This window comes from Ascaphus truei, chromosome 18 (genome assembly GCF_040206685.1).
Source record: "Ascaphus truei isolate aAscTru1 chromosome 18, aAscTru1.hap1, whole genome shotgun sequence".
NCBI lineage: Eukaryota > Metazoa > Chordata > Amphibia > Anura > Ascaphidae > Ascaphus > Ascaphus truei.
The window spans coordinates 171,273-194,617 of record NC_134500.1 but is presented as its reverse complement, the minus strand read 5'-3'; the positions used below and the strand labels follow the sequence as shown (position 1 = coordinate 194,617).

The 23,345-nt window shown below is 44.8% G+C and overlaps 1 protein-coding gene across 2 annotated transcripts in view; it reads left to right on the top strand.

The window, feature by feature from the left end:
• Positions 1-23,345, top strand: part of SEMA4B (semaphorin 4B) — a 161,729-nt gene that overhangs the window by 58,938 nt on the left and 79,446 nt on the right. The window contains exon 1 of one of the 2 annotated variants that reach the window (XM_075575129.1): positions 22,096-22,593. The exons of the other annotated variant lie outside the window; for it this stretch is intronic. Coding sequence (XP_075431244.1) covers positions 22,488-22,593 — 106 coding nt within the window. The 5' untranslated portion in view covers positions 22,096-22,487. Of the gene's footprint in view, positions 1-22,095; positions 22,594-23,345 lie in introns of those variants that run through there. 2 annotated transcript variants of the gene reach the window in all.

Here is a 23,345-nt window from a genome sequence, read left to right as displayed (position 1 = left end):
CTTAATATCAAACATCACAAAATCTAGGAGGAAGTAGGAGAGAACCGTGGAGGTAGTGTCCAGGGAGCAGTGCTCTCCTGGACTAGGTTTGTCCATTAGGTCCAAGCTAGGTCCTAAGTCCCCTTCTAGATTGTGGCTGCTATAGGGAAGACCCCAGACAGGGATGCTACCCTTTAGCCTTATAGTGTCAGGTGTAACACCAATGAAGAGACGACACGCGGTGAGTTGCAGCCTGCGGTTTGGTATCAGACCACAGACAACAATAGACATTGGGGGGGTGCCCTCCAGCTGGAGCTCCTTCAAGAGGCGGATGCCTATGCGGACCAAAGAGAGAGGATTCAGCAGATGTTGTGGGATCAGACAGATCCTTTTTGCTCATTCAGCGGTACCTGGGTACAGGAGTGCCCAGGGAGGTAAAGTGCATAAATGGTCCACAGGGGTAGCACTACTCCCTACACGTGGGTGGGACTGACTCTCATTGGGGGAGGACACCAGGGGTATTGGTGCCATGCACCCTAGGTACTTTGGGGGGGATACACTGTGAGGGAGTGAAGAGGTTAACTCCCTTCCCAGACTGCACGGGTGTCGGATTGCAAACCTGAACAGGGAGGTGTGCACAATAAACTCATGATTAAGCATGAATAAAAGACAGGAAGCTGTCAGAGACAGAGAGACTGCTTTCCTCCACTGAGAGGGAGAGGAAGTGAAAGTTCTCCCAGCCGGGGAGAGTCTGGTTGTTATGTACCCTAGGACTGGAAGAAGCAGACCTGTGGGGTCCAGCTGGGAATCACACCCAGGATAAAAACAAGGATTGACAGATAAGCAAAACCCCTTTCTTGTTCTGTGCAGAGACTCTATTACTTTGTTCCATGTACCAGGGCATGTTTTGGGCTGGGATCCAGATTAGTTGGCCAGCGCCATTAGCTAGGGACCTGCTGCTGTAGTTAGTTTCTCTAACGGGAATAGGATTTGATTTAATTATTTTATGTTTTGCCATAAAGGGGCAGTAGCCCCAATGTTTTGGTTGCTGTTTGGTGGCAAATAAACTACTATAGTTAAGCGGAACCCTCTGTCTGTGCGTCTATCTGTCCTCACCTACAGGCTGCGTCGTCAAACACACCCTGTGTTGTTATTATTGTTTTTTATGTGTTATATTGTATGTTACAGTTATATCGTTATTCTATTGTTAGTAAACCAACTGTTATATATACTGGTGTATTATCATTCACTGTAAGTAATCCTGAAAGGGTTTATGCCGCTGCACTGGGATCCCTCTCAGGTGGAGGCGCTGCACCAAGGAGAACGAGAGCTCACTACAGGTTTCCAGCTGCAGAGGCTCAGGCCTTCTGTGAGCCACAGGTAACGGCAGCACACGTAGTTCCCTTAGACATGGGAAAAAGGGGCTACAATGGTTTTGCTACAAAGTCAATGCGTGGCAATGTTCTGCAATGCACTTTAAACTTTACACAAGAGGGATTCAAATGAAGATGTGTCACCCGATCTCTGCAGGCCCAACTTGCTCTACGATTCTACGATTGGACCAATATATTTACGTATTGTCAGCAAGACTCATCTAATTCCCAACCTTCCGCTGATAAATGCACAGCTGCCTACCTAGTTTGGGAGTATAAAAGGAATAACTGATTTGGTTTTCACTGTAAAATTGTCTGCGATGATTGATGATACTCAGAGGACTAGGTACCATTCAGGTAGCAATGAAAGTAGATGTTTATTTTTAAGAGACAGTATAATCGTACACAACATTAGGAATATGAAAAGTTCAGTCCGCGCTCTGGCTCTTTAAACCTGGAATGTTGATCCCTCTCTGTTCTTTTGCTGCTCTCGTGTTTTGAGGTGTCTCCCCCACCTCCAAATGTGGTTTCCACCGGAAGACTCCGACGGCGATACCAATGTCAGTGAAAGAGAAAAAACACAAGGCGCACCAAGTTGAGAGATGTAAATTGTATTACCAAAAAATAAAATAGTAATAACTTAGCAGTCTGCTCCCTGGAGAGAAGTTACAGGAGCTGTGGGACAGGCTGCAAACAGAGGCTGGTTATCATAAACGGACAGGCATCCTAAGGACACCTATAGAGGGCTCCGGTTCCTGCGCATGCGCGCTACACTCCTCACCACGCTACTACACGTGGAGGATAGGAGACACAACGGAGACAGCCCCAGCGCGCGGGACTGATCTCCCAGGACTGAGACTGCCCATCTATTCCCTATGTGATGCCCTACTCCTGTGATAAACGTCAGAATCGGGGATCATTAAAGAAATTTTATATGTAAGTTATTACAACATTCGGAATAATTTACAATCCATCTACGCGCTCCCAAAGGGAAGTATTTGTAACGGATTTTCTGGACCTGCCTGACCCACCCAATCTCACATTGGCCCCTGTGGTCTAACCAGTCCCCATTACATGGTCGTGTCTGGTGGTGCACCTGTTGGCAACAGGACTCCTGAGTCTCCCGCATGATGGTGTTTGGGGATTGTCAACCCAGACAGGCATCTGAGGTAGTGTGCATGAGTCCTACCTATATCCAGTGCAGCGCCTCCACCTCATCAGGATCCCTGCGTCCGCAAGGGGATGGTTCTGATGAGGAACTCCTCCTTGGTGGTGCCTTCCGTTGAAGAGTAACTTCACACTCACACAGTGGGGTTGTCTTTGAACAGGGCATCTTTATTGTTGCTTGGTGGTATGGGCCAGCTGCCCCTCACAGCTAGCAGCTTAGCCGCTCATTCCTTTGCTGCACTCCATTAGGAAGGTTCCTTCTCCTCTAATAGAGTTGCTCTCCACCTCTCCCCTCAGGGAGATTCACCAGCTTGTCTCTGTCTCTCTGCTCAGAGCTGCACAGACTCACAGCTCTTGCATCAGACCACTGCAACACTGCTGCAGACCTCCACGTGCCTCTCACTGAACAGAGGCAGCACACCAACTGAACTCAACTCCTAACTTTAGGCAGTGCTGTGTCTTATATCACCTCCAGAAACAGACACCCTCTGTGTCACTTCCTTTGGGACATATGACACCTCACCAGGGTTTGAGGGCAAACCTCCATGACTGTTACTGGCAACCCTGCATACTTACCAGGATTACTGCCAGCATGAAAGAGATATGTACACCAATTTTACACATGGCTACATATTTAACGGATTTTTCAAATAGTTGGGTATTATTTGGTGCCAAACCTAATAACGTTATTATTAATATTGTGTTTCCATGTATGCTGTTTAGGCTCAGAAAATAGTAGAATACATAACATAAAAATCATAGCACTTTACCAGTAAGAACACTACAAAGAGGACATCCACGAACTAGCACCCTGAACTGGGGTCCTCTGTAACTTAACAGCGCTATTTTCAACTCCCAGGGACCCCCTGGTTCCTGAGATTGGTCAAGTTATGATTTATGACTTTCTCTATTTTAACATATAGTTCCTTTTGGGCAGCAAGACCCATTATTTGCTGCCCATTTGGTTTGGAGGGCGTTATAAAACTAGTAACTTCACTTATAAGTATCTTGGCAACTAGTGAGGTCTGCCTAGAGATGAAATAAGCACGGTTCAGCTCCAGAGGACACGTCAGCTCCCATCTTGTAAAGAAAGAATAGAGGGAGGCGTGTAAAAGACAAAATAAAACAAGCAGCCAGGATTGCGGCTTTAACTGCTTTGCTGCCCTGTTAAGGTTTGACAATTGACATTTTATTTCAAGCCATCAAAAGGGCTCCTGCCGTGAAATGAAGTTCCTCTTCCGTTTGAAAAGGGTCACATGACACTTATTAGTGATAACTGAACCATACTCTGTTGCCCACTTGCTCCAAAAACCCCTTTTGTATGAAAAGTTTTAATATGATTTCATACAAATAGTACTCATGGGACATGTGTGGCCTGCTGTGTGTGGGTCATTCTTTATCTTTCATCCTGAATAAATTGGAGTGTTGATATTTATACAGTAGGGTGAAAAATAGAATCACGGAACTCCTAATCCTTAACTTCTTTCAGGCAACTGGCTGCTTCTTTAATGTAGGTGATGAAATATCACTGCTTCAAAGCGCAATCCACCCCACCTAACCTCCAATTTGTTTACAGGATTCAAACCGGTGGGTCCTCCAGAGCTCAACCGCACTATTTTCAGTTCTAGGCATTCCCTTGTTCCCAAGATACTTACTGTGTAGCCCTGTGTGGTTTGGTCTATAGGTCTGCCCTCCTCCTGGCAGTAATATCTGCGTAAGGGCAGGTCGCCAGGAGTAATCATGGGTTTTCCCCACTTCATGCAGTGCTGTGAGTCAGTGAAGGCAGTGTCATCAGGGTCTCTGTCCAATTAGAGACACGGGGGTGGTGCCTGCTGGAGCTTGCTTTAGGTACTGTCATTTCCTATTTAGTCAGTCTGTCCCTACCGTGAGAGGGACAAGGTTAACCAGACCAAGCTGCCAGGACTCTGGCAGGCTTGAGGCCTCCCTACGGGGAGTGAGGGTATGCCAATACATCCTATCCTACCAGAGGATAGGGGAAGAGCTGGAACCTCTCTCGGTGCCCTTGATTGTGAGTTGGTTCAGGGACAGCCTGAAGGAGACAGCCTGCTGTGTGATCTGTGCTACTGAATAGAGGAAGATCAAACAAAGAGACACTGCATTTTTACCTATACCTCCTGCCTGAGATTGAAGTATATTGGGAGGAGGGGAGCATCATTATTTTGCAGATACTTCACCCCATACAGCTGGGGGCTGCACGAGATGGAGGCACTGCACCAGTAAGTGAGATTGAGGCACAACCCCAGAAGCATGTCCTGTACATCCCCTATACCATCATGTGGGAGACTCTGGGCCTCCTGTTGCCAGCAGGTATGCACCACCCTAAGACGTAGCCAGAGCAGTATATTCCCTAGGAGACCCTATGTGAGATTGGGGGGGGGGGGGGGAATAAGGGTTACAACTGGTATTACTCCCTGACTTAAAAAAGGGGATTTGAATTGCCGTCCCATCAGAAGCCACAACCCTTTATATTGCAGCTTCCTATTTGACGGTATTTGGCAGCCATTTTGGAGCCACCTCCTGAGGGAGGGTTAAACCTGGTAATTTCTCTGGTAAGTGTCTCTAAAACACTGGGAAACTTGTCCTAGAACTGAAAATAACAAAAGTGTCCTCCATACAGGCTAGGAGAGCCTGGAGACCCCCTGGAAGCCTCCTGATATTATAGGGACCTTCCTGATGGTAGTTGGGGTATAAAACATATATAGTACATTTATACCTTGACTATAACCCCACACCAGTTACTGGGCAGATGAATAACACGTATAGTTGCAAAAGCATCACACCATGTCAGATGACCCTTCTACGAGCTTCTAGAACGGTGTGTAGCGTACTTTCCCCCACCCCTTGGGAGATATGTGGCTATGGTTTGTGCATGTGGTGCAATACCTGATCATGCCCAGGAGATTTGAGCCTCAGCTATTGGGAAACTGGGGTGCACCTGAGTGATGCTCGGTATTGCCTCCACCTGTACGGGATTCTATAGTGTAGAATGACCCCATTACAGGACACATATAAACAATACACAATGCATGTACTAGGGCTTTCACATTTTGGCTCCACTCTGTCTTCTGAGCACCTTTCAATGTGCTGAGCATGTCTAGCAACATCCTGTTGAATCGCTCTGGCAGAGCGTCACCCTCCGGATGGTACGGAGTTGTCCAGGACTTGGTGATGTCCAGGATTTTGAGTAGCTCCTGGATCAGTTTCCTTTCAAAATCCTGGCCTTGGTCGGAATGAAGGCGGTTGGGCAGGCCATAATGCACGAAGTACCTTTCCCACAGTATATTCGCCACCATGATGGCCTTCAGGTCTTTGGTCGGGAAAGCTTGTACATATCGCGTGTAATGGTCCGTGATGACGAGCACGTTACAAATACCTCGGGCATCAGGCTCGATGCACAGGAAATCCATGCACACCAAGCCCATGGAATCCGAGCTCTACAGGTGAGCCATTGGAGCGGCTCGGGTAGGAAGCGTCTTGCGTTGAATACACCTGGAACACCGCCAACAGTGTCGTTCCACCGCCTCATGCATTTTTGGCCAGAACAAATGATCTCTGATGAGTCCAAAGGTCTTCTCCACACCGAGATGCCCATGCTCATCGTGCAAGGCTTTCAGGACCAAATGTTGTAGGTTCCAGGGGAGAACCAGTTGTCTTCTGTGACTCATCTGAAGGACCTACAACCCCACTTTCGGATGAACCCTCATGGGAGAGCCCAGACGACAGACATTCCCCATTGGACCCTTGTAGTCGTGTAGGACCCACAGCCATTATACATATTGTCGTGGATGGTGTCTATTCATCAGCCTTGCTAGACACTGGGTCCCATATACCGGGGTTTTTACAATCAACACCTACAGCAGCGTCCTTTGCCGTCGGCAGAGCATGTGAAGATGAGGGGGCTGAGCAACGAGGACTATCCCATTGATGGGATCATAAAGGTACGGATGAAAATTGTCCAGGTGAACCCCGGGAAGATGCACCCTATGGATGTGGAAGCTCTAGTGTGCCCTGAGCCCCAGGAACAACCTAAGTATCCAATTATTCTGGGGACCAACATAGGTATAGTGTGAACCATCATCCAATCCTTCCTACAAGAAGTTGGAGAACTGTCTTTGAGTAGCCTCAACCTCCATCCCCTCTTGTTAGAAGAGTGCTGTCGAATTTCGGCCATAGATCAACACGGGACCCTTTTATAATTGGTGCGCCGGACTGACCGAAATTCCTCCAGGGGGAGTGCAGCGCATGGCAGCCTGGTGTTGCTATCCCGACCAAGCCGAAGATGACCAACTGTTCTCCTTGGAAAGCACGTTGGCCGAAGATGCTCAGAGGGGATACAAGTTAATACCCGAAGTGAGAGAATGGACATCCAAGATACCCTTCCGAACTTACGTAAATGTCCAGAATATTTCTCCATTCACCATGGCTCTCGATGCCGGACAGAAATTGGGCGGTATATATCTGTAAGGAATCGGGGAACACGTCCTTACATGTGATCACTCAGACCTCCACTCTGACACCAGCGTGTGCGCGCACCCCCGCTCTGCTTACAGAGTGCGCGTGCAGACGCAGCTCTTCTAGAGGGCCACGGAGCTTCATGCTTCTCTCGCGGCGCGCATGTGACGCCGTGCATCGCTCCCCAGCTGCGTGGCAAGTATTCATCTAGCCCCCTTGTCTCCTGCAGCCAATCCTTGCCTCCGCAGAGGCCACGCCTCCCTTGCTACTGGTTCCTGTGTGCTACATATACCCTGCAGTTCCCTTCCTGCTTTGCTGAGCATAACTTATTGTAGCCTTGAGCTCCTACGTCTGTTGTGCCTTGCTCCTTGTCTTGTGTTCCTTCCTGCAGTTTGATTCTACGTGTACCGAGCCAGCTTGACTTCTGACCCCTCTGGATATTGACCCCGGCTTACCCTCAACTCTGCGGACCTCTCCAACCCAGACCACGGCTATATGGACTTCCACGATTCAGACCTCTCCAACCCCAGACCGCTAATTTTTCCTGCCTCCCTGTTATATCCTGTAAGAAATGCGAAGTAAATTTCTTACAGGATATAACAGGGAGGCAGGAAAAATTAGGAATATAATTACCAAGCACTGGGACATTTTGAAAAATTACCCAATTTTGGGTCACAATATACCAGATAGACCAAATGTTATCTTCAAAAAAGCAAAAAATTTGAAGGATAAACTTGCTCCAAGTGCCCTTAGAGATGTTAAACCTAAAGATAACAGCTGGTTAAATAGAAAAGGCTTTTTTGGCTGCAAGAGTTGCACAGCATGCCAGTACAAGTCATCCATTTTTGTTCTAATGTCACAGGAGAACATTTCACCATAGAGACCTTTATGACCTGCAGGACAGACCATGTAGTCTATCTTTTAGAATGTTCCTGCAGGTTACAATACGTGGGTAAAACAATTAGACCTGTGAAAACAGGGATCATTGAGCACTTGAGTGGCATAAAAAGAAAATTGTTGAATCATAATATACCCAAACATTTTGTGGAATTTCATGATGGTGAACCGGGGTGCTTGCAATTCAAGGCCATTGAACATATATTACCACATTGGAGAGGAGGGGATAGGGGATCAGAATTGCTCAAAAGGGAGACATTCTGGATCCACCACCTTAAAACACTCACCCCAAAAGGTTTAAATGCAGAAATAGATCTTGCTCCTTTTTTGATATGAATATGTGGTTATATCTAATAATGTTGTTTTTTCTTTGGTTCCTTCCTGCTTCCTTTTTCGTCCCAGTATCTGCGCCTATGGATATTATCATGTCTGTATAATTATATATCCTAATAGAAGTCATGTTACTATTGTGAAGATTAGCTTTTTATAAAATATACGGCAGAATAGACATTCTGTTAAAAAAATATGCATGTATATGTTAGAGATATGTATTCTTAGTTTAATGTTCAATATGTTCATTGTTATCCCATTTCTTAATATGATCAGATTGTATTAACACTGATTGAATGATTATGTTGTTCATGTAAATGAAACGTCATTTGTATACCACTAAATATTCCACTATATAGATTAATTAATACATTATTCACTTTTTATATAATATAAATATAATCCTTTCACTTTTGTAGATATATACACTTACAAATATGTCTCCTTGCAATACTCATTAATGATCCCTCCACTTAAGATTTATATCCATTTGATATCGATTAATTACATCAAAGACAAATATTCCATTGTACGATTTAAAATTGCCCTTTTCCTCTTCACAATCACCTAGTAAACTTAAGATAATCTACTGGTAAAGTTTTTTAGCTAATATTAAAACACTAATCAAGATTAAATGCCTATTGAGTTAATACCCTGGAGTATTCCTCCTTATTGATAAAGGATATAAATATAATCCTGGCTGCAAATATTAGATGGTCTAAATGACGGTTCATATCCTATGTATCGTGTAATGTATTATGTGTAGGTTATTACTATAGTAATTTGGATTTCGTGATATATGTATGCAACTTCCACGTTTGTATTTTCTTTCTATGTAAGAAAGACACCTGTGCCATCAGGACTGATTAAATCATTCTAGTTTAATTTTTTAATTCATTCATGAAGGTATATAAGAGGTCCATTTACCTTAGCACATACACTCCTGACGAAGCCGGATACAGTCTATGCAGACTGAGCGAAACGCGTAGAGTGGTATCATTATGGACCTGAAGGCGATCCGTAGTTCTCAAGCCGAGGAGCCGTGACGTCACACGCCGGGATGGGCGCAACGAGACAGGCCCCGACAGCAGACTACACGGAGAGAAGGCTTAGAAGACCCAGGGGAGGCGGTGAGAGTGCGGTGACCCTCCATTTTTCTCTAATGATGTGACAAATGCTTGTTTTTACTATGCACATTGTAAGTGCGCACTTTTATATCTTTTTTACATAAAATTTGATTGTCAGACCGATCGCGCTATGTAGTGTCCTCTTGTCTCTCCTATACATATCTGCATACTGCTGAGTGTGTCCCTGAGGGAGATCCAGACTGCATTTATTCCATACGGGTAGCAGCCCAAATTGCAAACTGCTCAATATACATCTGAATCTTGTGAGTAGGCTGAACACTCGAGCCAAGATTACAGCATAAGCCAGATTGTTGCATTCTATACATCTGCACTTAAATTTGTGTATTCTCTCTTTCTTCTTATCCCATATATGCTCCTCCTGGATTGTTCGAAATATTGTTTGGAAGGGTTGCCAGGAGAAAGCCTCTTCTCTCTAAAAAGAACATGGCAGAACGGCTTAGGTTTGCAAAGTTGCATCAGAACAAACCACAAGACTTCTGGAACAATTTCCTTTGGACAGACGAGACCAAAGTGGAGATGTTTGGCCATAATGAACAGCGCCACGTTTGGCGAAAACCAAACACAGCATATCAGCACAAACACCTCATACCAACTGTCAAGCACGGTGGTGGAGGGTTGATGATTTGGGCTTGTTTTGTAGCCACAGGACCTGGGAACATTGCAGTCATTGAGTCGACCATGAAGTCCTCTGTATACCAAAGTATTCTAGAGTCAAATGTGAGGCCATCTGTCCGACAGATATGATAACTATATACAAAAATATTCGGGGACAATACAAAGAGCTTTCAAAAGAACTATTCATCCAAAGGGCAGTACAAAGGGCCATCCCTTAAGGTTGGAGGAAAGGAGAATTCACCAGCAACAAAGGAAAGGGTTCTTTACATTAAGGGCAGTTACATTTTGGAATTCATTACCCATGGAGACTGTGATGGCAGATACAATAGATTTGTTCAAAAAAAGGCTGGACATCTTTTTAGATAGGAAAGGTATACAGGGATATACCAAATAAGTATACATGGGAAGGATGTTGATCCAGGGATTAATCCGATTGCCAATTCTTGGAGTCAGGAAGGAATTTATTTTTCCCCTTATGAGATATCATTGGATGATATGACACTGGGTTTTTTGTTTGCCTTCCTCTGGATCAGTAAGTATAGATATAGGATAAAGTATCTGTTGTCTAAATTTAGCACAGGTTTAACTTCATCTACTACATAACTATGTATCGCATGTAAGCAACACTTTGTTGTATTTGTGGTTCTTTTCTTTGTTTTGGGATTTTATGTCTTTTTATATTTATTCTATTTAATATAATAACGGTTAAGGGGTTTTCCTTTTGTCTCATCAGATCCCCCAGCCTGTCCAGCGTAACGTCACATGCGCAGGCTTTCTGGCTTTAGCTGAGGGTTATGGTTTGTTCTGGTAGGCAATCCGAAAGTTGTGCAGACCAGTTTCTCTGGTTTCCCAAATGTCTGAGTCAGTCACATGTTGTGGCGTATTGCATGTTATGGCCTTCCAGTAAAATTGTATTATTAATTGTTAAAGTCTCCTTTAATTGTGAGTGGAAGTAGAACAGCTTGGGCATTTTTAAACCCTCCTTTTCTTCTCCTTTGTCTGTACTCCTGAACCGGTGGGTGACGGTGGCTCCTGTCTCCCCGCTTGTCCCACTCCCCCAGGTACCAGTCAATGAAGCTCCTTCTCACTTGTAAGGAATCGATGAACACGTCCTTTGCGACATGTTCCCTCCTTACCAGTTATCACACACAACTCCACTTTGGCACCAGTGCGTGCGCGCACCCCTGCTCTGCTTAGAGAGCGCACACGCGCAGCTCTTCTAGAGTGCTATGGAGCTTAGCTTCGCCCCCTCGGACGCGCCGCGCTTCTCTTGCACGCGGCGAGCACACGTGATGCTGTGCACCGCTCCCTAGCTGTGTGGCAAGTACTCATCTAGCCCACTTGTCTCTTGCAGCCAATCCTTGCCTCCGCACCACCTCCCTTACTACTGGTTCCTGTGTGCTACAAATACTCTGCAGTTCCCTTCCTGCTTTGCTGAGCATAACTTGTTGTAGCCTTTAGTTTCTGTGTTTGTTGTGCCTTGCTCCTTGTCTTGTGTTCCTTCCTGCAGTTTGATTCTACGTGTACCGAGCCAGCTTGACTTCTGAACCCCTCTGGATATTTACCCCGGCTTACCCTCGACTCTGTGGACCTCTCCAATCCAGACCACGGCTATACGGACTTCTACGATTCAGACCTCTCCAACGCCGACCACGGCTTAACGGACTTTGACTATTCTGACCTCTCCGTCCCAAGACCTTGGCAAGTATCAGGACTAACCCACATCTCTCCAACCCAGACCTGGCTACGTTGACAATCCACCTGCCAGGCACGCTTCCGCTGCTGTGGGTGCGTGGTTCTATACTTCTCCACCTCAGTACCGGGGTCCTGTCTTGCTCGTGGCACTGCTGCATGGTCCCGTCGGCAATCTTGGAATGGCCCGTTGTGCAGTTTGATATATTCAGGCCTGTTTGTATGCGAGTCCCAACCCAATGTCTCCCTGCTCCCTCGTTGAGCCCAATGGATCTCCGGCGACCCCAAACCTGCCCACCGCTCCTCCTCCCCGCACCACATGACCACGTGGACTCTAATGCCTCTCCGCCGCCACAAGACCAGCTGTCCATTTTTTTTGTTTTTTTTAATGTATTGGGTATTTATGCCTTGGAGGGGTTGGGGGGCAGGATTGCTGCGCCAATGGGACCACTGTGTCTCTGACCTACCTCGCAGCCATGATAGCTGGACCTCTGTTAAGGGAAGGATGCCTAACACATGCAGCGACGCACTGTATCCCCCTTCTGTTGGGCTTATTATTAAATGTCTTCCCACCTGTGCTGCAGTCTGTCTTATTGTTACCGGAAGGTAGCTGGCAAGGAAGGGGTGGTTAAAGGTCCTCTGTGTCCTGATTCAGCACGTGGCCCCAGCAACCAGGCTTCAAAACATCTTTTGGCTGAATTTTGTTCGATTTGTCCCTTTTTTGGATCTAAATTATCCTTGTTGTGTCGGCTTTCAATATTTGTATTTTATTATAATATGAATTGGCTGGTTTTACACTTGGATGGTTTAAGATTAGTGTTCTCCTCTTAGGGATCTTCAGCTCAACACAGCCGTCTTGGTTTGGATCCAGGCCACACCCCTATTTTTAGTATTTTTAATGCATGCCATTTCCCAGAATCCCTAGCTGCAGTGGAAGCGCTGTATGCTAGGAGATAATGGGGAAGGGCAGGGCTGCAGACCTGTCTGAGACATGTGAATGTGCTCACAGGTGATCTTTTCATTTGCTGTATTTTTTAGTAGAGAAATTGTGCTGAGTTCTACATGGAATCACAGCTGAAAAAACAAGCTGGGATAAGAATGCACATTATATTTTGCAGCTATGTGGTCAATGTACACCATGTCACATCTTCAAAGCTTAGATAAACCATTGGGTTCATATTCATAACTGATCATAATAAAACCAAGAAAGCAAAATGCATTTGGCATTAAATTACAGTTTACAGTTATCAGAAATATGGAATTGCTCTTTAATATAAAGCAGCATTTTCATGTTTGGGACCTCACCCACAACGCAATGAATAGGAACAAACTGTCGCATTGAGCTATACTGAAAATGGCTGCACACTGTCATCCGATTATATCATGACCCTCGAGGACAGATGTCCAGATAACACCAGAAATGCAAATACTTTCTCCAAAGGTTCTTCTAATAGCTAACATGATAAACATACTGTGTACCACTATACTGTGCAGCATGTTCAATGTTACAGAGTTCGGCTGCGTCCATGGATAGTGCTTGCGGGTGGAGGCACGCTTCCGCTCGGCACTGAGCCCCTACAGCCGCAATGAGAGCGGCTTTATTAGGGGCTCGCCTACGCAAGCGCGCGGAAGCGTAGGTCTTAGGAAAATTTTAAATCTTCGTGCTTGCCGGAGCGCAGGGCCGGTCACGTGAGTGGTTCGCCCAATGAGGGCGAACCAGCTCTGTTACGTCACTGGCCAGCCCGTCGACACGCCCCCGGATGTCGCGCTGTCTAAGGCCAGGGAAAGCACCCGCTTTCCCTCAGCCTCAGCGCGCCTCCGCCCGCCAGCAATAACCATGGCCGAGGCCTTAAGAAGCATTTTTGGGAAACAAATATTCTAATCATTAAAGAGATTTTATAATTCCACAGATATTTAAACCTCATGATCTCCTGTAGATGACTACGTATCATAAAGAGAAGTGGCAGGGTGTTCCATTTCTTCTTGTTCTGCTACATACATCCCCCCTTGATGTATAGATTCACATGAAGACTAAGGACTCTGTCTATCAGAAACCTGTTTTTGCTGGCTGTAAAAATTGAACAGGTCTAGACAAGAAGCATATCCTTTGCAAAAGCTCCACTCCTCTCTCCTGCCTCTGGACCATGATACATTTGTTCTGGGTGGAACAGACATACATAATTATGAGGTTTAGCCCGCTGGAGGGGCCTGCAACCACTTACAAGTAGTGAATTGCACAGGCTTCTCTACCTGGGGTTAAAATAAAGTCAATGAAGCTGCATTACATAAGTCTATCAGACAGCTGTTCTACTCTTCGTTACATATTATGCATTCATTAAAATAAAAAGCAATTACCAGTACTGTATAGCTCAATTTCTGCATTTTTTATAATTTAAGATTTAAATATTTTAAGCTTGAAATCCAAACTCTGAGTGGCTCTGACAATGATGCAGTGATTAGGAAGTTGTAAGAAAAAAGCATTACAAATATTCAGAATTATCTTCAGATAAGGAACTTCCTCAAAGCTTTTGAACCGAGCTCATACTTAATGATCTTTAACGTGTATGTATTAAGTAGAAATAACCGTGTTAGTCCAGTTGTCACAGAGAGGAGAACTCATGAAAGCTTGTCTCATAATATCAATTGTTAGGCCAAATAAAAAAGGTATCACCTAATAATGACGTACTCATAAGGTTTATGTAGCAATCCATCTTCTCAAAAAGGGCTTGTCTCAACTATTTACAAATACCTTATTTCACAAAACTCACAAGATAAATTCAAATTCATATAGCAGGGTTCCCCCACATGGTCCCGCTTACCTCCGCTACCGTGGGGGAACTTGCAGGCATTGCGGGGAGGTGTAGAGTGGCGACTGCATCGCCAGAGGTTCCCGGGGACTCCCGTTGCAAGGCGCCGCCATCTTGCGCGCAGTCACGCATGCGCAGAGAGTGCTGCAGGGCGGCCATTACTCAGAGAGGTCTCCGCGGGGACTACAGACCCATAATACACAGGGGCAGGGGATCAGGTGCCACAGATAGGCCAATAGGGCTGCGAGGATCCCGCTGCTCCAGAAAGGATAAATTTCACGTGCTGAAGACCACGCCAGTCGGAGCTGGGACACCGACGGGGTAGGGTGTGTATGTGCAGGGAGTTAGTGACGCCTGCACTAGGTCAGAGACCCCCTTTGGGCCCAGCTAAGCCCCGACTCCCCTCCGTTTGTGGTTGCTGCAGGGACCGGCCCATCAGTTAGGGACACGGCCCTTGTAGTGCCAGAGAGTGGGACACAGCCAGGACGCGGCGGCGAACTGGAGATCCGGTGGTCTGGGCCCAGACCACCATATGAGAGACTATCTTCAATGGTAATACTATCCACGCGGGAGGTCACCCCACGGGGAGGCAGACGTCGTCGTTGACAACAACTGTCGCTGGATCAGTGGATCCTATCCTTCCGTTGCGGCGTTACTGGGTGCTGGAATACCCGGAAGGTACCAACAAGTGCACCAACTGTACACAGATTATTTGTGGGCAGCGCTGTCTCACACACTTGGGTGGGTTGCTACGTGTGGACACCAGGGTTGTTGGGTGCCCAAGGGCCCCTCAGTACTTTGGGGGATATTCCATCCATGGTGGACATTGTGTTGGAGGACAGTGTGAGGGTACGGCCGTGCGTGGCCTAGTTGGTAGGACTGTTGACGCTGTTATTCTATGCATGCAGTAAAACTGTTACTCTTACCGGTGTGTTTATTATTGCATTGGTTCCTGTAACGGGGTTATCCCACACAGTAGGATCCCGTACAGATGGAGGCGCTGTCACCCGACGGATCAGGCACACCCCAGGCTCCCAGCACTGTGGTCGCCATATCTCCCAGGGGGTGGGGGAAAGTGTGCTACATACAGAACCCGCAGACTGAGAATATATTATTGACGCAGTACATAAGAGTCCAATCTTTTTAACAATTAAGGAAAATGCATACACATTTCTCTTGAGTTGGTACGTTACCCTTCAAATTTTAGCTAAAATGTTCCCAGGAGCTCCTTCCTTCTGTTCTGGAGATTGTGGACATCACAGGCCTTTTATTCATATGTGCTGGAACTGTCCAAAGATCGCTCCTCTCTGAAGGGAAATGTATAGATTGATCAATAGTTCTAAATCTTTCATTTCTGTTAGTCAGCCCTACTGAGCAGACGACTCCAGGGAGCTGACAAATTTCAAAACAAACTGATCCACCACATACTGTATATACGGCTACCAGGGTCTTAATAGCCAATACTGTTACAGATATTAGATTCCTTCCAGCACTTAGATTAAATCCAAGATCAGTTTTATTTTCCAGATCGAGCTTACGCAATGACTCTTGTTTCACGTTTTTCCAAATTTGGGATCCCTGGGCAAAATATACTTTAATGTCCAACTAGCTCAACCTCTGGGCTTTGATTCAGGGTATCCTTGTAAGTGCTCTGCAGTTGTGGAAGTGTGGGTTCATGTGAACCCTTATTTTATGTAATGATTTTTACTATGTATTTTTAAGGTTATTATAAAGGCTATTATCTTTATTAATTGTGTTTTTCCTTTTTTTGTGCTTTCTTTTTGTTTGCATGTTTCGTATCTACCCAGCTGATCCCGGGAGAGTGAGAGCTGCAGAGGGAGTCCACCTATTGTGAATCAAGGGGATCTATTGAGACTGCGCGCATCTTTGTTAATATAAACGCGGCTGTGCTAAAGTTATACCTAAAAGCTCTACCAGGATGTGTGGAACATTCTAGTACATGTATCATCTCTATATCATGGTGTATTTAGCTTTGAGGAGAACCATTGACACCATACCTGAAAATGAACATGTTCTAGTTACGACTTGTTTGGTATTACTTTGTGTTAAAGGTTAATGAGGCAAACTACATTGTTTTTATTTTCTCTAAGGAGATGTTATTGGACATTTACAGAGATATTCCCCATCATAATACAATGCTTACAATGTCACAATACAATGTTGGAGATGCTTTATTGACTTTGGCAGAAACCATATCTGTATTTATTATTTCAAAATAATGGCAAGACTAAGGCCTCGGACATGGTGCCGCAGACCGTGCGGACGCGAGTGAACAGACTGCCTTAAGGCAGTGTTCGCATCTATGTGGCGTGCGGGCGGAAGCGTGGTCGCGCCTATGCGACGTGCGGGCGGAAGCGGAAGGGGACATGCGTTTAAACTGATTTCTTGATGCAACAGGCTGGTCAAGTGAGCGCTTCGCCCAATGATGGTGAACCAGCGCCGTGACATCACTGGCACGCCCCTAGACACGCCCACAGACGACGCGCGTACCATGGCCAGGGAAAGCACTCGCTTTCCCTCAGTCTCCGTGCGCCTCAGCCCGGCTGAAGTTACCATATCCGCAAACTAAGGCTTTGTCCCCGCTGGCGCTGAGCGCACTCATGCTTGGAGAGCTCTCCAAGCATGAGCGCCGGGTGTCATTAAAATGTTCGCAAGCGCTCGCATTTGGAACGCTGCAGGGGAAGCTGAGAGCGCTAGAAAGTTTAAAAAATGTGTTTAGCTGAGCGCCGGTGAGCGTGTGTGCGCGTGCGCATCGCGTGAGCGGGGACTTGCATATATTTACATATATGGAAGTCAACTCGCCAAGCGCCGCCCTCTCAGCGCACTCAGTGCTAGCGGGGACACAGCCTCAGGCTACGCTTATTGTGCCGGCGATGGTGACGCGACGGTTGCTATAAAATCAAATAGAGATGATTTCCAGCGATCGCAACCAATCCGTCGCTCCGTCGTGCCGTCATGCATTTGTTTTGCTGCGACGTCGCTTTGCTGTTGCCGGCACTATAAGCGCAGCCTAAGACACCCTAAGCTTCCTAGTCATCCCCATCTGAAATATATTAGTGAATCGAACTATTTGAACAGACGTGTTTGCTCCAGTACGTTTCAAAGGGATATGACTAGACTCAAGTGTATTGCAGGAAAACCAAACACCTGCAATTCTAAATCTACTACATTTTCCATTCTGTTCTTGCACAACATTGATGTAAGCTGAGCAAGGAGGCTGCTCTGGCCTTTAAAAGGGGCAATACAGCATACCTAACAAAAAAAATAAATGTAATGGTATCATTATATCTTGCTGTTAGAGGGATCTGCAGCACATTGCTATCAGGGAAAGGGTTAAGTTTAAGAACCCCCCCCCCCCCCCCCCCCACACACACACACACAAAAAACCATTACATAGTTACATAAAGAACACACACACACACACACACAAAACATTACATAGTTGCATAGTAGATGAGGTTGAAAGAAGACATATGTCCATCATGTTCAACCTATGCTAAATTTAGACAACAGATACTTTATCCTATATCTATACTTACTTATTGATCCAGAGGAAGGCAAACAACAAACCCCAGTTTCATAATATTTCATAAGGGAGAAATAAATTCCTTCCTGACTCCAAATATTGACAATCAGATTACTCCCATGATCAACATCCTTCCCATGTATACTTATTTGGTATATCCCTGTATACCTTTCCGTTCTAAAAAGATGTCCAACCTTTTCTTTGAAGATATCTATTGTATCTGCCATCACAGTCTCCATGGGTAATGAATTCCACATTTTAACTGCCCTTTGGCCGTGGGCATGGTCAGCGCTTAGGTGCTGACCCGTGCTCACGCTCGGTAGTGAACCCCTGCAGCCGCAATGAGAGTGGCTTTAGCACGCGCGGCGTGCGGAAGCGGAGCCAACAATTCAATTTTCGTTTCTGCACTCACGGGAGCGCAGGGCCGGTAACGTGAGCGGTTCGCCCAATGAGGGCGAACCAGCTCCATGACGTCACAGGCCCGACCCCGACACGCCCCAGGACGGCGCGCGAACTAAGGCCAGGGAAAGCACCCGCTTTCCCTCAGCCTCAGCGCGCCTCCGCACGGCTGCAGTCTCTATGGACTCAGCCTTACTGTAAAGAATGAAGAGGTAAAATAGTTGTCTCACTAGGCAATATTTATTTCGATTTTACTGACAATTATAGTATTATATGAGCTTATCAATATATTATTTAAGCAGTTCGGACTATACATATAAATGCAATACTGATATTTATGCATATGAGCATTCCACAGCTTGAGCAGCATTCAATTTTTTTGTTTCTATCCTTACTGTAAAGAACCCTTTCCTTTCTTGCTGGTGAAATCTCTTTTCCTCCAACCTTAGTGGATGACCCTGTGTCGTTTGTACTGCCCTTGGGATTGGGATGAATAGTTATTTTTAAATCTTCTTGTATTGTACACGACTATATATGTATATAGTTATCATATCCCCCTAATGAAATGAACACTCACTGTCTCACTTTTTGCTTCTTATACACATTAACATGGATCCCTATAAGCGTATGCCTGCTGTTCTGCGCAGCTTTTAAAACAGCCTGGGTAAAGAAGTTTATGGCCATCAAACCTAATTACAAACAGCTGTTTTGAACTGGATATAATATTGTACACAAAGTTTTCATAACCTTGCAGATCTCGTTTGTTTGTAACATTGTATACAGAACTTTCAGACTACATTATTACACACTGTATTATTACACACAGAGAGAGAAAATCGCAAATAAGATGGTACCAGGAGTCAAGAGTACTTTTGTACGACTACTTTTTTATTTAAAAACCTACAGTTCCAGTGATATATTTTACAAAGACTATGATTTTCTATATTTATAGCATAAATATTTTACAATAAGGTCCAACAATCTTGATGCCGCCTTCTTTAACAGGTTTCACATTTTCCAGTAGAATATGAATTCAAGAAATTCGGCTATTTAACATTTCTAATGTGTGTAGAACTGGAATTTAGGAAATAGAGTAGGCTGTGCACATTTTACTGGCTACATGTCAGCTAGTCTAAGCCCTGCTGCTTTCTTTAAAAATAGCAACAAATAAAAAAATTGACTGTTATAAAAATAAGATTTGATAGTTAGTACAAAGAGAGGTGCTAAGAAAGTGAATACCCAAACATTTGTGCAGTAATAACAAATACAGGTGGGTTTTGCAGCTGGCACAGAATACAGTACAATTCAAAGGAAATATCTCCCTAAGGACATATTTAGATTAATTCTGTAAGGAGTACTGTAATAAGCACAGGTGACATTGACTTGAATGGTGCTTTTCCTGCGATAGCATATCATGTGCGCTCATCGCTCATTACAGAATAAGGGCCTTATGAGATTTAGTTTTCAATTTTTACATTTTCAAAAGATTTCAGAAGATATCACATAAAAATAATACATTTGTAAAAAAAAAATATAAAATGCCTTGTATTTTTTCATGTTTTTTTTGTTACATTAATTGTTTTAAGACTTTTAAAGATTAGGACAATTGTACCATTATATAGTGTTATATTTTGTATGTGTATTCGTTTATTGTGTATTTTTATGACTTACCACAAACAATTTTTTTACTTACTTGGTTGAGGGGGTCTTGTGCTTCCCAAGCCAAATAAACACAAAATAGCCACAGGGCATGTTCCGCCGGCCAATAGGTCAAGGGTCTAATTGTGACCACGCAAACATATTTGTGGATTTTTTTGCATCAAAACTGGCACAAAAAATACAAATATCTCAGGAACCAATGGGTGCGCTGGAGGTTGGGGGACCACAGATCAGCTCCATTCTATGACACCCCCAGTTAAAAGGAGTTAACGAAAAACAACAATTTGTGGGGGGCTTGCTGCTTTGATAAGTAAACTCCAATATATAACCCAAGCAGAGTATTTCCTTGCTTAAAATAACCTGACTGGCAGCTGATGCTGCCACTCAGAGCTGGGCTTTACTTATTATGGCAAGAGACCTTGTCACAGATCAGCTGAATAGTGAATAGCGGTAACCACACTAATGTAGCAGTGAATTCCTGGTATAATGTACAGTGTTCTTATATATCTATTAACATAATTACTGTGTATGAAAATCAGATGTATATGGTACTGTAGTTCCAACACATTTGAACAAACTTTTCAGAATATTTTTTTTCATCTTTTCTTTTGCACAAAAAGAATGAAATTCTGCTTCCGCTGCTTCAATGGTCAGCATTAGATCTAATTGTCCCTACTGAATATTGTGCAGTATGTCTACATTTCTTCTGATAAATCTATTTGTTATCATGCCTAATGGAGGCATCGGCCGGGGATGAACCCTACCTTTTAATTTTATTTACAATCTTACAATTACACATTGGTTTTAAAGATAAGGGGTTTATTTGACAAAAGCTTCCCTTACATATTTTAAGGAAGAGATCTTGCCTTAATCTTTCTACAATACAGACCAAAGAGTCTTGCCACAAAATGTATGTATAATATTGTTGAGATGGCACAGATTTTCTGTAGTATGCAATACCAATTTAGTGGACCAAATTAGGAGTTCTTAATAGTTAATATTAAAGTATATAGTGAATTCAAAAACTCCTAGGTTTCTTGTGGACAGGTTGTATTTTGAATGCTCCATATATACTTTAATATCTATGAAGAACTCCTAAATTGGCCCACTAAAAGGCAACCTACAGCAAATCTACATTTCTGCAGGACCAACTTTAACTACCATTTATACAACACCAAAAGTGTATGCAGCGCAGGGAACATGAAGTGCAAACAATGGGGATAAGAGGAGCAATTAAATGTCAACATAAGGCAAAGGACACCCTGCCCCCAAGAGCTTACAATCTAAATTGGTTATGCTCTAAACTGCAATTGCGCTGTTCAGGCATGGCAAGGCCCATTCACGTTAATAGGAGTTTATGTATTAGTGCTCAATCGACACGAACACATTTAGAACATAACCCCCTTAAGGCCGCGCTTATAGTGCCGACGATGGCGACACCCGTCGCCGCAAGCGAAAGTTGTATTTTGCTTTGTGGGCGACCAAGCTACTGATTGGTTTAGGGGCTGTCACATGAGGCGACAGCCCCAGAAAAATCAATTATTTACGGCTACCAAAAATCGCGTCGCCACGTCGCTTTGTCGTCGTCGCGCTTACTATAAGCGCTTGCACCGGTGACAATGCATTTGTTTTCGGGCGGCGGCACTATAAGCACGGCCTAAGGGGCTTATTCTATATCAGCCAAAGCAGCATTGAAGTCAATAGGGAATTTCGGCCGAAAACAGCCAGATTGGCGGCTTCAACTGATATAGAATAAGCCTCCAAGTATGTAACACATTTAGCTCTTAATGAATCTTTAAGCCACTTCCACCACTGATGATTGGGGGAAATCATGAAACTGTAACTTGTATCGCCCCCCTCCCCCCCAGCAGGGAAGCAGGTAAACCCCACCTCTCCCCCCCAGCAGGGAAGCAGGTAAACCCCACCTCTCCCTCTTGCCCAGAGTTGTTTGTTGAAGCCTCTCATTTCCTCCCTGTGTGACAGGTCTGTGTGGGAGTGGCAGTGAAGCAGGGCGTGTGAGGCACGCAGCAGCAGCAGCAGCAGCAGCAGCGGAGGCTGGCTCTGAGGCACACAGCAGCAGCAGAGGAGGCTGGCTCTGAGGCACACAGCAGCAGCAGAGGAGGCTGGCTCTGAGGCACACAGCAGCAGCAGAGGAGGCTGGCTCTGAGGCACACAGCAGCAGCAGAGGAGGCTGGCTCTGAGGCACACAGCAGCAGCAGAGGAGGCTGGCTCTGAGGCACACAGCAGCAGCAGCGAAGTCCGCCTCCTTCCCAGCACAGGACGGGCGGTTACAGCCTCCTGTATGTTTCCTTGTTTGGATTTATAAACCCTGAGCCTCCTGTGGAAGAAGGGAAAGGAGAGAAGCCCCTATCTGTATTAAGGAAAGAAAGCGGGCTCAGAAATGGGGACCTGGGTCTGGCTCTTTGTCACCGTGGGACACACGCTGGGCACTGTCCTGCTTGTACTGACCACAGAGGAGGTCATCCCAAGAGTCACCTTGCAGTATGGTAAGTTCGCATGTTATGTTGCTTACATCAGTGACTGCAAAGTGTGTATATTTATAGGTATAATGTGCAAACAGCACTTTACAGAAATTCAGTACTATCCAAGGCAATATACTGGGGCATATAATACAGACTGGGGAAAAGTTGAATATTTGAACCCTTTCACATTGTTTGTCCATTTGCCAGTGAAAGTATTTAGGTGATCGGAAGGGGTCTCTGTCCTAAAGAACTTAAAGTCTAAGATGAAGTAAAAAGCTTACAAACCCTGTGGGGAAGAGTCCTATTCATATGTTAAGTGTTGCTTCACTTGGCAAGATGTTGTATGTAATACATTATCTTTCGCTCATGTTTTGCAGTGCTGTGGAATACGTTGATTACATAAATGAATGTTAATGCCCCTAACTCTTTAACACTTTGTCACAAAAGCTTGCCTAATTATTTGGAAATATTGCTTCCTTTCCCGAATCACAAAAATGTATGTGAATAACAATATTAATGTCGTCCTTTGACTTCTTTTAATACATCAAGTCTCAAACGTCCACTTACAATATAAAAATAATGTAAGTGTGTTTCAGGATCTCTTGCCTATGCTCCTGCATCATTACAGCATCATGCATACACGCTTCGGAACTATAGCAGATAATACTGGTGAATGTTGCATGGTTTGCATATTGCAGTATGTTGCTGTTGTAGATTGCAGTACTTTGCACACGGTAGACTACTCTCAGGACTTTGGCAGCCTGGAGTCAGTCCAA